Below are 17,769 nucleotides of genomic sequence, written 5' to 3'. Positions count from 1 at the left end.
AGATTTGTAACTTCCGCAATATCAATGCTAGCTTATTTAGCACGTTTAGCGCTATCTTGGTTGTTTGCTAGCGGACCTCAGTAGGGCCAAGTATATGTTTTGTTTAGTATATACAGAAAGTTTCATTTTCTTTATTTGATATTTTCTTTAATAGTAACCTTCAACTAGGAGTGGCAATAATCCGCTTGATTTGTTTTGTAAAATTTAGGCACATATCTTGAAAGCCTCGATCGTGATACTAAGACTGTAACAGTACTCCGATGTTTCATCTGAAATTCTGACGCAGAACATATTTGGTAAGCAACAGTGAGTGGCTGGCCCAGATTCACCTTTTGAAAAAGATACAATGCCTCTTCATACTAAATTAATAAGCTTTCTCAAAAAAGGAAGACTATAAGGAGAGAGAGAAAACAAATTGCATTAAGATGACATTCAATTTGGCAGCCATTGTGCTTTCTATCGACTTTACATTGACCATTTTGAAAAGGAGTGGGTGAGGCAGAAAAAGAAATGAAATTGCAACTTTTTATGAAAAGGGATTACAAATGCCACTTGGGCTAAATTCCTGCGCTGCTGCATACTTTGACCGACCGTGCATTCAATCTATTAATGGAGGCTGTAGCGGAACATTTTTTAATTTATTGGCAGCTTTTATGAACGTAAACCTGACTTTGTTTGATCAACGCCAAGGTCGTTTTTTGTTTTTTTCGCTTCTTTACTATGCGTCTGATGGACACATTTTATACAACATAACGCTTTTGTAGCTCTATATAAGAATCACAAGTCCAAGATTTGAGCCTTGCAGTCTTCCACTTCATGCATGCTTGTAAGCGTTTGATTCCTTACGGCCTGCCCCGCCTGAAGAAACACGCAGTGAAATGGGACGGAATGTATTGAGACCGACCACCTGTTGTCAATGTTATAGGCAAGGAGATTGGAAAGTGGAAGTAGGTTCGATTCAAAATGAACGTATGGGGAAATGGATCAAAACAGACTGCAATCACCTGGGCTCATCTGACATGGTGAAGCAGCATGTGGTTTGTTAGCCAAAGCTATTTTCTCGCTCGCACACATTAATCCGACAGCATTGTGAAATTGTCCCCATCTGCAGTTGGACATCACAACCTGCTCTTGACGGAAAGCCTTGACGCTACGACCTCCACTGTAATTTCCCACTTGAAGACTTTTGAGGCAACCTGTGACTACTCCTTTAAAACTTGATTTCAAGAGTCCAATCTTGATTTATGTTCCAACAGGAGCCTTCAATTTCCCTCCAAGTTATCCTGCAAAGTCAATGAGCACTTCAGCATGCTTTTATGTGAAGTAGCCATTTTTGGGCTGGCCTTACAGCACTCCTGGCTAAGTGCTAGCACGGCCATCTAAGAATGAGAAGCTCGCGACGGTCATTCAATTACATTGGGGCCTTGTGCGGTCGCCATGCCGACTAAATGAATAGTGAAAACTCCCCACAACAACCGCAGCTATTTTTTTTTTTTTTTATCGTTTTGCAATGCCACAATGGAGCTACAAGGGAACATGCCGCTTTCATTATTTGAATAAAAACTCATTCGTTTCCAGAACCACGAGTTCACTTAAAGTCATTTTCGCTCCACTGATGTAAGCGTCACCTGCTGTTAAGGGTAACGGCCCTTGACACATTTCACATACCTCCAACTTTCTATTTCGTCTTTCCTGGGCTAAAACAACAACGCGGAGCGGTCCGCAAAAAAAACCCAGCAATCGGGAAATCTAATGGGGACTTCTTCCATTTAATTGCGCTTCTCAAACAAACTTCAAAGCGAGCAGTAATTCCCCGTCTTCGTCGGCGCTCAACAACCCCCCTCGGTCCACCATCACTACTTGTCTTCTTTATTAAAAGCGCCAACCCCTTCTTCTCCTCCTTTGAGCCTGTCATGTTCAAACACACATGCCCAGGCTCCTTTGCCGGGCAGGATTAATGAAATATTTGATCTAAAATATCAAAATAAGGCATCTCAGTTGCACTCTTGACTATCAGAAAGAGTGAAAATTATATTTAATAGGTATACACAGCTCGGAGGGATGGAAAAAATATTTTGGGGTATTTTTGACCGTGTTTTGGCAAATTAATTTCAATTTCAGAGTACGTTGCCGGTAGTTTATTGAATCCAAAAATATATATAATTTTCCTGACTGTGTTCATAATTAAAAAAATATATATATTGTATTGGTCATTTTGAAAATGACACATTTTCGAAATCCACAAGTGACTTAATGAATAAACTACAGACAAACTACAGACGCCGTCGTCTCTTTGGCATTCCACCAGTGAAGCACTTTCAAAGCTGGCAAAGTGACAGCTCAAGAACTAAAAAAAAAAAGTATCAACAAAGTTCTCCCACCACAACATGCCGATTGCGGGTCAAACGGAGCCCTTGCATCACACACCCGTTGGGGCTTGTTTGGTAAACCTCATCTAAGGAACGTGCACACGCGAGCCAATGTATCGTGACTGCGGGGGAATTTCCAGAGTAGATGAGCTGAAAAGAAACCTGAAGACTGCTGATCTTCAGAAGGCCCACTTGTTTTTTTTCCTCTTTTTGGATCCTCACACAATAACCACAAAAATGGTTGTAAGTAACGTTTGATTTTTTTTTTTTTTCTCTAACTGCATTACTGCCTAACTTGTGTGGGGAGAATAAATGCATTTTTGAAATGAAAGGCTCTTTTTATTCCTCCTTCTCGCCGTTAGCTTTCAATTTATTATCTTAATCGAAGGTCAGCAAACAGTCTATTCAAGAGCCAAAAAAAGGAAGTAAAAATTGCTTTGACGACCTCCTTTGGAGCAACACTTCACAGAACCAAATTCCTAATAACGTCATTCCAAAGTGTGTCGAGTGCCTTTTTTCTGCAGAAAAAAAAAAAAAATTCTCGCACAAGAATCGTCCCACTTTTTGTCGTCTGTTAAATTCCCATGGCGGCTAAATTACTCGTATGATAAAGAAGTTGCCTCTTGTTCGACACCAAATCTGACAATCGCATAAGCTTGCCAGAACAGATGTGGCAATTGCAGAGCGTTAAATATTCAAACGTGGCCTAATATTCGAAATGGAAAGCCAAAGCGGATTAAGCAAGCTCAGTGGAAGAAAGTCAATTTGCTACCCAAAAACAATCTTTTTGCGCGTAAAACTAACATTTTTTGTTATGTAAAATTTAATACTAGATCGCATTAGCACAAAAAAAAAAAAAGAATACTTTGCAAATATTTAAAAATTCTTTAATTGAATTTTCAAATCATATTTTTGATTAATAATATTTCCAAATAAGTAGACTATAAACATTAGGATTAAGTAGCACAAATCACTGCAGGTCGCTAGGTGTAATTATTTAAAAATGCAACAATGCATTAAATATTGTAAAAAAATGTATGTTTCCACGTGTATAAAACCCAATGCGCGCAAAATTAATCAATTCGGTCAAGTCACGTGATTAAGCCCAAGTCAATATTACTTCATCTGCCACGCAAATATTAACTCTCACCGTCGCATAATCATCGTATGTTAATTCGCGTGATTACGCTGTACACTATTTGCTTCTTGTAAAAAGGGAAATTATCAGCAAATATTTTTCTTGCCATGAGCTGCGCACACGTGAAATAAAGTAAGCCCCCAACTCCCTTCATAACTTTGACCCTGTGTGTGGGTCTGGCAATAAAAATGATACTTGGACCTGTGGGATGGGCTCAGACGTTAACTCTCAATGAGCTGATGTTAATTCGACGGACGTTAACCTGAAGCCAAGCGAGCAGCTGTGGTCTTCACATGCATTTATTGATTTCATTTTGCTAAACATCGGCTCAAGGTCACTTTTAATTGGCGCCCATGTTGGCAGCTGGTGAAATCCAACCAGGGGGGGAGCTTTTGCACATCTGGGGTCAACAAAAATAATCATCAACATTTCAATTCTCAAAATTGGACAGAAAAAAACAAATATTTGCCCAGCGGTCACACGACGTTTATCGTTTCGGTATCGGTATTGCAAGGGATTGGGTACTGGCGGCGCCCTCTTGTGGCCATTTTACTATCAGCCTGCCACAAAGAGTTTCACTGGGGCCTGTACGGGATAGTTGAGCCATATTGTAGCGTGACAACAACAAATGCGAAAGGAAGTGAGGACAAGGAGAAGGAAAGGAACAAATCAGTATTGTATCCACAAAGCGTGGCGCTTTAATATTCATAGTCGGCCGGCTCCTGATTCATTTGCAGACTGTTGGCATTGGTGGACGGAGATAACTTACACGATATGCAATCATCTCCCTTCATGCTTCGGCGGAGAGCAAGACACTGATTTCTTACGCCGAGGCGCGGGTGAAGTTTGCAGCCGAAGATCAACGGGGAAAAGGTCCGGCTCGCAATCGTATTGACTGTTTTGACATTTATGGCCAATGAGGGGAAAATGAGGAAGGGGGATCAATTAGCACGCTTCCCAATCCTCTCCAATACGTCTCCATTATGCAAAACTCAGATCATGCAAAAAAAAAAATAATAATAAATTAAGTCATGAAACTGGTTAAGGTGTGGAAACACAAAATCAGCAACCAGGGGCGGAGCTATGGGGTGGCTGCTTGTGCACACGTAAAGATCAAACTCATTTCAGGTTCTTGATAAACGAATTGAGCGCCGCAGACAACAACACACCGATCACCTCCCCTGACTTTCACGATACAGCGAGGATCACTTACGAGCACAGTACTAAATCCACTTGAAGTGCAGTCTCACGCAGTGGAGTACCTTATCTTCCAAATGATTTCCGTCTGAGTGCAAACAACCGCCGTCGTCAAGAAGGAACACAGGGCTGACAACAAGCACTTGAAAGCCGATTCGACCCGCCTCTGTCAATGTTTGTCCATTTGGAAGACAGACACCGGGACGGTCACCGGCGGCAGGGAGACAAACCGGCGCTTGCTGGCGTCGCAAGATGTTGGACCAGAGTGCGCTCGAGGATAGATAAGCCCGAAAACTCGCCTCGCACGGCATGCCAGATATGGATTCTGCCCGCGTCTCTGCGGGAAATAGAAAATAATGAAATGCAAATGAGCAGCAACTTCTAAGCTAACTTTTGGAAGGCAAAGCAGCCTCGTCAAAATCGTCCTCCTGCAACCACTTGTAAACTTTTGCACTCGAGTACGAGCGACTCATCAAAACTTATTTGTACGACTCCGATTAGGTTTTTTTTTTGTGGCTCCCCAGTGGTTACTCTTTTGTGCTTATTTCTGTTGGCTTACACCAAAAGAGAAGCTTATGCCAAAAAAAAACCTTAATCACGTCTACCTGAACTGGAACTTGACAGGGTTTTTTGACCCCCCACCCCCCTCCCTCCCTGGCCACCCTTTTGGCGAATCAGTCACCCACGCCGGCCATGGACGTAATACTGCAGAGCATTGCAATTTCATGCACTCGGAAGAGATAAATCTTTCTACTCGGCCGACCATAAATCTTCAGGAGGACGCTGAACGGCCACACAGTGTGCCACGGCTGCACCTGACGCCATCGAGAGGACAAAAAAAAAAAAAAGGAAGCCTTTGAAATCAGGGATGCAGCGGAGCTCTTAATTCTCCGCCCAGCTTCAAATCGGTGAAAATGAAGGAGCCCTCCGGGGCCCCCCCACCCCCCGCCCATAACGAGTCGAGGTGGTGCCGAGTGCATGAAACAAACCGGCAAAACAGCTTGCGCCAGGATGCTGGAAGGTCGAAGCGGTGCAATGTCATCAGCCTGCTAAATTTGGTTGTGGGGAAATACAAACAATCTGCTTCAATGTAAACAAGCAGGGAACATACTGGGAGCAGAAAAAAATGGCAGCAAAGCAGGAAGAAGATGAAGCTCATCCCGACTATTAGCTAGCATGCTAGCGTAAATGATGCTAACCGCTTAGAAAGGTCTAGGTCATCTGAAAAGTTGTTGTGTCATCCACCAAGCAAATGTCTGTAGAAAGAAATCTGACTTCTTTTTTTTTTTTGTCCAATTTAAAACAGTCCTCAGGTGTTTTTCCCGACGTTCTTCAATCCAAATACCCAAAGGATGAAAAACTCAAGTACCCACTTTTAACAGTCGAGTGGGAGGGCAGTTTTGATCATGAAAATGAGCAACTACTCAACCCTTGCCAGTACTGCTGGAGTAAATGTAGAATATGGATTCCGTTACCATGACGACAATCGCGTTGCAACTAGGCAAGCAACCACTTGGCCGAAGCATTTGGACTTTGTTTTCACAGCGCAATTTTCACTCGTGAAGGCAGCGCTTCATCACCCGATCGCCGACTCGCACATGCCAAAACCAAATAATGCTAATCTGTATAGCGCCTGCGCACAAGACGGTTTGAAAGTGCTTTGGCGTAAAAGCAGTATGACGTCATGGCATCACAATCCGGCAGAATTCCCAACAGATTACAAAAGCCTCACTCGGGGGTTCCTTATCAGTTTCACTTCCCCAGAGACCCGACAATTTCTACACAAGTCAATATCCCAGAGTACGTCCCTCCTTTTAACATTCAATGAAATTAGCCGGTTGGTTTCTCCCAAGCGAGCGGTGATCAAGCTGGATTTCACCGCGCGAACAACGAGCCGCCTATGGAGCAAGACGCCAGCGGAATATCAATGGGGCCTTCACAACCGGCCTGAAACGAGCTGTTCTCTTCACCTCTTATTTCCCCAAACGTGAGCAAAAGAGGCCGAGGCTGGCTCCTGACTGATGGAGACATCCTGCAGCAAAAAAAATAATATATCTCTTTTTAAGGATTCCCCGCATGTAGCACGCTCACCACCCCCCTGCCACAGCACCCCTCAGTAAAAACCTGTGGATACGGCTCACCGGGGTTCTCATCAGCTAAATCCACATCAGAGAAGAGGGGCTATGTGAAACACATCCTTCAAGAACAGGATAACAGGATCACGGAGGCTTTACTTATTGGAAGGAGAGGCGATGTTATGCGCAGATACGCTAACACTATTTGGAATTTCATCCTATTAGATAAGCTCCTGTCAGTATATGGCAAATTCGGTGGTATTGGCGAAAAGGCGAAGAGAATTGGGCAAAAGAAGAGAAAAAAAGCAGAGGAGTATAAATTGGGTGTTTAATTCACTTGACGTTGCGGGGCAATTTCGAAAAGTAAAGTCATTTATCGTTGCAGTTGGGCTGAAACGAAACTTTCGCAAGTGCTCAAACTGTCGTTTTCCTTGTTCCCGTGCGATATTCGGTCGCCACAAGATTGAAGATGTTTCTTTGAGACAATAGTCGAGTTTACGTTGACAATTTTTTGTCATTTCGACCTAAGATCTCCATTTTAAAAAGCAATGTCGCCATCCGGTGGCAACGCTACCCAATTACAAAGGCTTTCGAGCGAAAACGTCAATTATGTTGTCGGCTAGAGACAAGCATTATTGGACGTGTGAGCTCTAGACCAGGTTCATGCCAGTCGACTCGCTGGTGAACTTTGAGTGCACTCGGAGATGTTCAGTGAGAGCTAAATGCGTGAGCACTTTAACTTTTACACCGAAACTATTTTCCGAGAAAGCTTCGCTTTCTTTGGAAGATGAGCTCATGAATATTTAATTGCGCTGTCTATGTATGGGTTTGTGTGGTGTGTTTACCACTGGGGCTCCCTCTAGTGGTCACAAATCGGCGGACAGTCAAAAGTCACTCCAGCACAGCCTCTCCAAGTGGGCCGTAGCATATCGAATTCAATCGTTCCACTTTCAAATCGCACTGCACTTGGATCATTTTATACCTCACATATCGGAAGCTCTGCCTTGTTTTTTGCTGAACCCTTAAGCCTAGTATTTCTTTCAGGCGCCACTTGTCTTATACGACTTTTCCTGTTCCAAACAAAATTTACACATTAACAAAACATTCAAATATCAGATGGTGCATCACATTTTCTGGCCCAAATGAAAGGAGGCTATTTTTTCCCCCTTTCATTTTTTTATGACACACATTTGAACGCACTTTCGCAAGTATCGATCGCCGTTAAATTCGGAGGCTGCCCTGGAAATTGCCTTCAGCCTCCGAGAAGTGTCGACTCCCCGGGACACTTGATGGAACACGCTACGTGGGTAATTAACCGTAGAACTTATCTGAAGATGCCCATTTAAGAAGATTGTCGACTGGGAAATGTACGGAAACAAAATGTGTCTGTCATGCTAAAATAACGCAATGGCATGAGAGCTTTACCAGTTGTCATTTTAAAATGTGCTTTTGTCTCGCTTACCTCAAACGCGTCCGTTGTATTCCAAGTGCGCCAAAGGTCATTGCGCAAATGTTCGGAGAGGGAGAGATGACAAGTAGGCAGGAGTGCACATGACCTAATCCTCTTCGGTATATGTCCTTCACATGTGCTCAAGCCTATAATCTCCCAAAGGGGGCAGCTTCCCCCCCAATCCCGGCCGTCTATAATCTTCTCTCTCCCCTCCAGGCAGCCTGCCCTGGTGACGGCGTGCAACCGGTTCACTTTCTTCCGCGCGCACCGGCTAAAGTTGAAGTGATGCGTTCAAGGATCCAGGCGACTGTGGAGCCGAGCGTGGATCTCCTCCCAGCGAGGGAGTTTTCCTGGTTCCGTCCCTGCCATGACAGGTGGCTCACATGGTCACACGAACGTACATCCATCCATTCACGCGGCTGCAAAGAGTGGAATGGAAAAGGGAGACAACCTGAGAGAGTCCCTCGGCTCCGCTCCCCCTCTCTCACAGGGTTCTTTTGTTGCTCTCTGGCGCCACCCAGCGTTGATTCAGCATATTCATCTCCCGGGCGCATTTGGACTGTAGTGGTATGACAAGAATTAATGTTAGATAATCACGTAGTCAAATTCAAGTTATAAACAAAACATTTAAACTTTCACTAGAAGAGGCATAAACATTTTGAAGCTTTTCTTTTTTTTTAGAGTAAAAGGAATTTTCTTCTATAAGGAAAAAGTTATTTTCTGCTTAAAAAAAAAGTTTGATAAGCTTCCATCTATGTTTTGAACATCACCAAAGCTCCCACAGACGTGATGCTTCTGTGCCATGAGTCCGACCTTTCTCCAAAAGATTTGTTTGTCTCCCTCCTCAGTCTGTTGTCTGGCATTTTCTGGAACCCTGTGAGCTTCTGTCGCCCTCAGCTAGAGCTAGCTTGTCAATGCACGTTATTTCCAAACTGATGCCCACATAATGCACACCCGGCGTTAATTAATCGAAGTAAATCAATAGCAACGGAGGTGTTAGTGCCGCATTGAGCCACGTTGGAGGCGCAAAGCGGGAGCCCGGTTTTGAGACAACGCAACACTCAGGGTTTGTTTATTTCTACCAACATCTGAGGAGACGATGCCCAGCAGTTATGGCTGGCCTTGCCTGCAGCCACAAAATTACAGTCATCACCCCTTTGTGGGGGGAGCTTGAAGGGGTCAGGGAGGGGACACTAGTGTGTTAGCCAAATCTTGTATTTTCAAGGAGAAGAAGAAAAATATATTTTAATCACACACAAGGGATCATTTTTCCTCAAGCGTAATTTACGGTAACATGAGTAGACACTAAATAAATAAATAAAATAAATAAATAAATGCCTCACGTCAGAAGTTGGCATTAAACCAGAAATATTTACCATGGAACTATATAGAGAGATACATTTACTGGATATGGAGTAAATAAACCCTGGCGGCCACTATCATTCAAAAACTTCAAGCAGCCGTGAAAAGTGCTCACAAGTTAGAGAGGCAATTGAATGAAAATCCATTAAGTGATCCATTTTTCAAAAGCAGCACGCATTTAGCTTGAAACGTGGGCCCGATTGTCCTAAAAAGCCAAAGCACAATAACGGGCAAAAGGCAGCTAGAGGCAGCGCAGGTGTGAGGCGACTGATAAGAAGTTTTATCGGCAAAAGAGCAAAAAAAATAAATAAATTCGCTGAAAAGATCACATTAGCATACTGTGAAAAGAAATGCGTATTACTTGTTCCCGGGGGCTCTTAACAAAAGTGCTTGAGTGCAGCCTGTTGTTAATGGCGCTATTGCAAGACCTCAGTAAAAAAATAAAATAACATAAGCAGCTGCATTTTTATGAAGGAAAAGATCTGTGGTGGTTCAAACAACTTGACTGGATGCCACACCAGAAAAAATCTTATCACCATTCTAAATGTTGCCATTTTCCTATAATAAACAGCCCAGGTTATCCCCCCCCAAAAAATGAACAACAACCTGCCTGGACTGGTGGCCGGCCATCGCTGTGCTTTAGAGTCTCTTGTGGATGTGCAGAAAGCCAATAAAAAGCCTAGGCTCATAGCTCACCAGCGCCTTTGTTACTTTAGGGGACTAAAGACTTTTTGTGCATGCCCCAAAATGGAGAGGTCACGTTCGAAAATGCAGAAGGAAAAACAGCACCATGAGCCATTAAGAAAAAAAAAAAAAAAAAAAAAAAGGAGTCCACACTGGCAAGTGGCAAGAGTGAACTCTCAAGTATTATTAGTTGTCCTTGTGAGGTTACACGGAATTGGCTCACTGCAATGAAGTCTCAAACAGCGATGGAGAAACGAGCTCCAGCCAACGGAGGGAACACAAGCGTATTTATGAGGACAGAGAAGAAGAAAGATGGAGGTGATGTTCACCGTAGTAGCATCATGGAAAGCACAATGGTGTAAAACGCACCACTTGGTGATATTGCGTCAGATTGAATTCCTTCATGATGGATGAGATCAGCATTTAATACATCGAGCGCCTTTTCACTCAACACCAGAGATGACTCATGTTGACTGATGCCTACCAACCCGTCTCCCCACAACACCAGACTCATCCATAAAGAAATAAACTGCAGCTCCCACCTTCTTCCACAGTTTTAGGAGATAGAGGGATTACATGCACGTAACACACAGTATGGCAAAGTTTCCTCTATGATTAATGTTGCTCTTAAAAATGGGATGTCAACATAATGGTCACATTAAGTTTTATGTTCTGCAAGTGTTTATACCCCCATCTAGTGGCTGATTCGATGTACTGCCATGTTTTCCCTGGAATTAATGTGAAGAAGGTAGAAGGGAAGAAAATAACATTCCGGCAAGTTATCTTGCATTATTATTTTTCTAGAAATTGGCTTTTTATATGCATTATTTGTTTTTTAGAAATTGGCTTTTTATATGCTTCGAAAAAAGATATTTAAGTTCAGTTCAGGTAAAAGCGGAAAAGTTCGACCAGTAACCAATACACAAATATGCAAATAAAAAGATGTACATATATTTAACCAATCACAACGGTTTTGCAAATCATAGTTAGCTGAACAATGGATAGAGAGGAAAACGGACTTACTTATGCTCGCTCTTTTCCTCCAATGTATTTTAAATCCTGTCAGAATTAGGGCCAAACCGGAAGGTAGGTAAGGGCAGGTGTTTTTAATTATCTCAAATAAGGACCCCCAAAGGACCCAAAGGTGGCCGAGGATATTCCTGTTCCAATTCACAGACACTAAAATGTACCTGCCCACCTGTGATAATTCAGTAAACTATTCATTGGCGCTGCTTTTTTTTATGTATTTCCCCATTAAAGTATTAAGAAGAAAAAAATTAAGATAGTGATGATATTATGGAGTGCTAGATGTACAATATAAACCTTAACAGTTTGTGCTAATGACAGTGTTTTATTTTATTCAGCGACCACAGTATTTAATTAAAAATTTGTCTTTCCAACATTCCCACAGAAGTACAAAAAAATATAAACTTTCCTCCTAATTTAAAGTATGCAACTCACTTGTGGGAATTCACTTCTGTTAGTCATTGCCACAGAATTTAAACAGTTTTACAGTGTTTCCTCAAGTTACCAAGGAAAACAAGCTTGGAAATATGTCACATTTGCAGATTAACTTGGAATAAAAAGGACACCAGATATGCATGCACATAACTTTCTTAACTTCCACTAACAACCCAGGCTAATCCTCCCGGCTCCCCTGACAAAGATCTCAGCGCTCATCCGTGGCCCAAAGAATGTGCAGCCCAAATGTGAGTGGTGAAAGAAGGGAGGAGCTCGCTGAAAATCTCGGCCAGCCCACCCCAACAACACAGACGCTGTATTGAGCGGGGGAAACGGAAAAGACGAAACACACAAGAAGACGGCTTTTCATTTTGAGTTCCTTTTTTTTTTCTCCGCTCTTTTTCTGGTACAGGAACTCCTCCGTTCGTTGGCCTCCGATTTTTGCAGACACTTTTTGTCCAAAGTTGCCAGCTGTTTGCAGCTGGCACAACGCACCCGCCCTGCGCTCGGAGGAGGAGGAGGAAGAGGGGATCGCAAGCAAGAGAACGAGGCACAAGAGAAGCGATGGCACCCCAGCAACCGCAGCCGCAGGTGAGGCAGCACATGGTCAAGTTCCTTCGGAGCTTCCCGGGGGTCACCCGCCTCCTTCAGATCGTCTTCGGCGCAGGCCTTTGGGTCACCATCGCCGCCAACAAGTACGAGGGCTCCATCCACTTCGTGCTCTTTGTGGCGGTGCTCTTCTGGCTCCTGTGCTTGGGCCTCTTCTTCGTCACGCTGCTGGACAAGCAGGACGCCGTGCCCGTGGTGGGCGGCCCGCGCTGGCTGTGCAGCAACTTGGCGCTCGACGTGGCCGCCGTGGCGCTCTACCTGCCCGCAGTGGGGGTCATGGTGTACAAGACGGATCGCAATTCTTACTGCAACCTGGCGCAGTACAAGCATTTGTGTCTATACAAGGTCTACCTGACGGCCGCCGTATTCGCCTGCCTGTGCTGCCTGGCCTTCCTGCTCTCGGTGGTCTACGGGGCCTGCAGGAAGAGCCGAGGGGAGCAGACGGTCATCTGAGGCTAGCAACTTTTACCTTTTTGTATTTTTTTTTTTTTTTTAACCACAGCAAGATGAGGAAGAGTTAACTTCACTGTATTTTTTTTTTTTTTTTTTTTTTTTAATCCATTACATGCAAACAGTATTTAAAGCAAGGGGTGGGGAAACCTACGGTCGGTGGGCCAGACTGGGCCCCCCTAAGAATGTTTCTGAATCTTTTATTGAGGACATAGAGTTTGAATTACAAATTAAATTCCTGCTCACAGTTATAAAGATAAAATACAGGTAGAATACTTGACAGTTTGACACTAGTATTTAATTCCATCAGAAAGAAAAATTGTTAAAGAATGTATGAATGTCATTAACTTGGCAGATTTTTACCAAATTTAAACAACCTGATATATCAGCTAACTAATCAGTCATGCTTAGTAATTCCTCCATGTACTGCAGTTGCGCCTCGGAAAGGGCACGGCCGAGTGAGTGACATCAGCAGCTGGAGTCGGGTTGACTGGTTTGTGAGTCGTGGGTTGTTACTGACCAGTCCCAAAAGTGGTGTGATGACACCATGCTCCATTTGTGACCTCAATGCTGTAAACTGGGTACCCCCTTGTACTTTTTTGTCTGTTACGTCACAGTAGGTACAGCTACAGAGTTTATTATATTCATTATCTTTTATGTTTACACATTTTTTTTTCCATAATGCCGCCTTGCCAACACACGTTACAGTGTACAATTTTTTTTTTTCCTCAGTGCCTCCTGTCATGATGCTGTATACTCAAACCCGGAACATATGGATGTGTATTTAACAAAAGTGTTCTTATTGTCAAGCCAAAGATTCAAAAGTAAGAATAAAGAGCGGTAACAATACAGGCCAGTTTATTTTTTTTCGGTTGTTTTGTTTTTGCAAAGTCACATGGTTGTCTAACTAATAGCAAGCGTGTGTGTGCTGTGTCTACGTGTAATTATCTGGGGGGGGGGGGGGGGGTTGTTCATACCGGAAGAGTCTGTCGGGGGTTGCGGAGGTGGGCTGATGTACGGCCAATGAAAACGGAGGATGATTCAACGTCTTAGGCGTTTCCAGTCGGCTGCGGCTTTTCGAACTGCTAAATTTGGGGAAACTGTTAAGCCTTTTGTTCGTAAAGCGGTTTTCATTTCCAAGTTGGACTAACACAAAATACTTTGGAAATCGGATTGTCGGACAAGTGAAATGAAAAAGTAGGAGCGCAAGGGTTAACGTCTGACCATCTGCAAGAGCAGGATGTACATCTTGCACTTCTAAGAGCTAACCCCCCCCCCCCCCCTCCTCTGGCTCTCTTTCCGCCTTGTGGGACTTTTTGCAATGAAGTGTCCACATGTCCACGCCTCTGGGAGTGGACGCACACTTCGGTACATGCAGCCACATTCAGCGTTGCCCGGGAGGCCAAAAGTATGAGCGTGTAATATGTCGACGAGGATTTGTCACGTCGTATGTTTGCCACGTTTACACACATCTGCTTTGATTTCTTATTCGTGCTTCAAGATCCAAACTTTTCATTTTGAGTCATTAAAAAAAAAAAAAAGCGTTCGCATTACTCCACCTTTGACCCTTGCGCAATACATGAACAGTGCGCCCCGTTCAGTAGCAGTTAACCGGGAGGGAAAAAAAGCTGCTGTACACAAAAATGCTCACGCCATATTTAGGAACTACACACTACAAAGCCTCACTCTGTGCCAGTCCACGGTTTACACAGACAGAAAGAATTTATTGCTTTTTTTTTTAACATGTAAAAGTGCATACAATTGTCCCCCCCCCGCCAACACTCCAGAAGGCCTCAAAATGACGACAACAGTGGCGGGCGGTGTCTGAGGAAAATGCACGCGTTTGATTATCAGACTTTCCTCCTCTCTTTGCAGAGTTTAGAAAGACAAGTCGTCATTGTTACACGCACAACCGCATGTCGGCCATGATGGAAGCCAGCGGGTGGTGTCGGCGTGGGGGGGGGGACAAACTAGCAGCACAACTTCGAGTACAATTATCACTTGCGTTATAATCGAGTGTTCACATCATACCGTTTTCATAAAGTCTAGCTTTAAAGTGTCTTTAGCGGTAATGTTGAACCAATTGAGTCAGTTTCACAGCTTTTTGTTTTGCAATTGAGGTGACTTGATGAATTAGCTGCCCGTAGGGGGGCGAGTGCATACGTAATAATGGCTTTCACAATTTTCTATTCAGTGCTCTAATTCGCTTATTTGCGAGCGACGATTTTCTTGACGGCTTGGAGAACATCCGCCACCTCCACTTTGTTGCCAAACTCCTTCTCGCGATGCTCCAGTAGGACCCCCTGTAAGACCACAACGTTGGACCTGAGCGCGCTAGCAAGGTTGTCTTACTAATAAGCAGAAATCTCGTAAGATAGAGGGAAATAAGGAATATGGAAAAAATATTCGCTACTACCCAAAGGGTGATCGGTGCGCTACCTGTTCTCCCGCGCCGATGACAAAGACACCCCCCAGGATGAAACCCTCGCCCAACACGTTGCCGTGGTGGCCGGCCCTCCAGGCCCGCCAGAAGTTCTGCAACACGCCGAAGCGCAACAGCCCCATAGCACCCATTCTTCCCCCGTAGAAATGTTTCTGTAAAGCAGTGGTTGTTAATAAACGCATGACAAGAGACATAATGAAGATGTCTGACTGTCATGGCAACTTTTGCATTCAAAGCTAGTCATTGTGTGACAACTGACCTTTTCATCGATGTAAATGTCCCCAGTGAAGTGCAGCCTGAAGTCCTGGATCTCAGTCCCGACGCGCTCCTTGACCACGGCCACCAGAGGGACCCCAAGCTCCTCCAGCTGGGGCTTCAGAGAGGACAGCTCGGAAGCCTCCTGCAAGGAAACGTTTGAGTTGTCTTCTCGTAACCTTGGGATACAACATGAGCTCTGACCTCTCTGCACAAAAATCATCCGGGCCGCCGCACGGCCATGATGACGGCGCCGTTCTTTTCCCACAGACTCTTTGCTTTGATGACCTTGCCGTCTGCACACACGATGGAGACAAAAACATGATTACAAAAACAAAACAAAAAGTCACACAAAATCTAGAAGAAGTCAGAGGTGCTTTACGTACCATCAGTGGTGGAGAGGAGGTCGGCATCAGCGAGATGTTCCAGCGAAGCCTTTCCCACATTGGGGAGAGTCAAATTGGAGTTGACCAGGAAGACGCCAGCGAGGGCGGCGCCCACAGCTCCCAAACCCAGAGACCACATGCCCATTCCGAAAAAGTCGACGTCAGCGACGGACTCCAAATCTGCAGCACAAACAACACAACGATGTTTGATTAGCACAATATGCTCTATGGACTCTGGTTGGCGCAGACGCTAACACTAAATTTACTAACCAACTAATCTGACTTGTGTTGAAAACAATGAATTTGAAAAGAAATTTTAAAAATCCAATTTTTTTTTATTAGCATAAGAAACAGGTTAAGTCACGCCATTTTCACAACAAAAGGCGAGTTTTGCGAGGAGACAGACAAACAAGTATCCTTGCCTGGAGCGTGTTTGTCTGGCTCAGGACTGGCTTTGGCACTACTTGCGGAAGTTTGCCTCCGAGCTTCTTTCAACGCGAGCGACGGGAACGCCGCGCGGCGGTAGAAAGGAGGGGAAAGAATTTGCCTTAATGGTGCCAGCATCGCCGCTTTGAGAATGTCACTGAAAAATGTACAAGCTTTATGCAAAACATGATGCGTTCAGGGACTCGACGTGACAAAATCTCTCTGTCAGGACACTGATTATGTCTTGGATGTAATTATAAATCGCAATTTACGGACTACCTGTTTCGTTTAACACAAAATTAGGATTTGGTTGTATGAAATGCAACTACGAGAAACTTCCTTGTTGCGAAATGACATTTAATTTGAATATACATTGTTGCAATAGATGAAATTAAAGCACCCTGCCCTCTCTCTTTTGCTGAATTTATAATGACACCAAAATGACAGTCAGAGAGAGCCTAAGTCTTAGGCGTTTCTTAGGCCCTAAGAAAACCAAGAGAGACATTTAAATATACTGACTTGTTTCCATTGTCTGTTGTGGATCAGCTCATTCCAAGACAAATCCCCAAAGGCATTTGCGAGGCGTCAAAATGTCGACAACTTTGAAAGGACAGTGAGTACTTGAACAAATGATAAGATATGCGTGCTCAGTGGAGGACAAAAAACACACCCATGAATGCAACAAGGAAGAGTTGTATAATTGTATCAATGGTAATGCTACGTGCATGCCAATAGGCTGTCATCAAGGTTATATAATGTTTTTGGGGATTGTATTAAAAAAATAAAAATAAAGTCATTTGCTTTTTTGTGTATATTAGGACTGGGTGCCCCATAAGCACTGACTAGTATGTAATAGCTATAGTTTTGCTCAAGTTGTAAGAAAACAAATTAATAAACTTTTTTTTTTTATGCATGTGCAAGAGATTCTGCCCCTTGCCAGGGTCGATAAACAATTCAAAAGGGGGACAATTCGCTAAAGCACATTATGGAATGGCAAATTTCACAAAAATAAAAATGGATGAATGGCAGTACAATTGAGGACATTAATATTATTTTTTTCCTGTTGTTGAAAATCATTTAGTACGACGTTAACGCCAGTAACGAAAGAGTTAAAGGATTGACAATGAAAGCTTTAAACTTGCCGCTACTAACAGCTAGCTAAACTCACGTCGGCGTAAATCGCTAAATCAACCCGTTTATGACAAATTTTCCTTCCATGTCTTCTCCACTTTAAACGCTTCACATGCGTGCTGCGGGTCGACAAATGTAAACATTAGCAGCGGTGCAAACATTCACGATTGACCTACCTGACGTGAAGCGTCCTGTCAAAGCGGTTCTCGCGCATGCGCACTGATACTCCCAGCGTGAGGTCAACTAATCGAGCACAGATTGATCGCTCGCTGAGTGGATGCCATCCGGAAAAAAACGGTTCCGTTTGTATTAGTCACTGACCCATTTATTTTT

The 17,769-nt window shown here is 43.7% G+C and overlaps 3 protein-coding genes across 9 annotated transcripts in view; 1 reads left to right on the top strand and 2 right to left on the bottom strand.

Moving 5' to 3' along the window:
* The window catches only part of LOC133158456 (protocadherin-15-like), a 109,412-nt gene extending 98,041 nt beyond the window's left edge, over window positions 1–11,371 (bottom strand). The window contains exons 1-2 of the mRNA XM_061285690.1: window positions 11,299–11,371; window positions 8,242–8,788 (exon numbers count right to left, since the gene is read on the bottom strand). The gene's annotated coding sequence lies outside the window, so the exon portion shown is untranslated. The remainder of the gene's footprint in view (window positions 1–8,241; window positions 8,789–11,298) is intronic.
* A 654-nt stretch (window positions 11,372–12,025) lies between these two features.
* On the top strand, window positions 12,026–13,644 carry marveld1 (MARVEL domain containing 1). Its single transcript, XM_061285947.1, has one exon. It carries the CDS (start codon window positions 12,301–12,303, stop codon window positions 12,796–12,798), a length of 498 nt encoding a protein of 165 aa, XP_061141931.1. The 5' UTR covers window positions 12,026–12,300; the 3' UTR covers window positions 12,799–13,644.
* Window positions 13,645–14,493: 849 nt separating this feature from the next.
* Window positions 14,494–17,734, bottom strand: LOC133158631 (peroxiredoxin-like 2A). Of its 7 annotated transcripts, XM_061285937.1 has the most exons (8): window positions 17,613–17,628; window positions 16,825–16,905; window positions 16,302–16,462; window positions 15,880–16,059; window positions 15,698–15,789; window positions 15,498–15,638; window positions 15,235–15,390; window positions 14,494–15,098 (listed from the first exon to the last, which is right to left on the bottom strand). In XM_061285937.1, the coding sequence occupies exons 3-8, from the start codon at window positions 16,441–16,443 to the stop codon at window positions 15,003–15,005; spliced, it is 807 nt and encodes a 268-aa protein (XP_061141921.1). In that variant the 5' UTR covers window positions 16,444–16,462; window positions 16,825–16,905; window positions 17,613–17,628; the 3' UTR covers window positions 14,494–15,002. The 7 variants fall into 7 exon arrangements, with proteins under 7 accessions (XP_061141921.1, XP_061141919.1, XP_061141924.1 ...); XM_061285935.1 differs by lacking the exon at window positions 16,825–16,905 and having other exon boundaries at window positions 17,613–17,665; XM_061285940.1 differs by lacking the exon at window positions 16,302–16,462 and having other exon boundaries at window positions 17,613–17,649.
* Window positions 17,735–17,769: the final 35 nt, after the last annotated feature.

Source organism: Syngnathus typhle, linkage group LG8 (assembly GCF_033458585.1).
Source record: "Syngnathus typhle isolate RoL2023-S1 ecotype Sweden linkage group LG8, RoL_Styp_1.0, whole genome shotgun sequence".
NCBI classification, from domain to species: domain Eukaryota; kingdom Metazoa; phylum Chordata; class Actinopteri; order Syngnathiformes; family Syngnathidae; genus Syngnathus; species Syngnathus typhle.
This window is presented reverse-complemented; position numbering and strand designations above follow the sequence as displayed.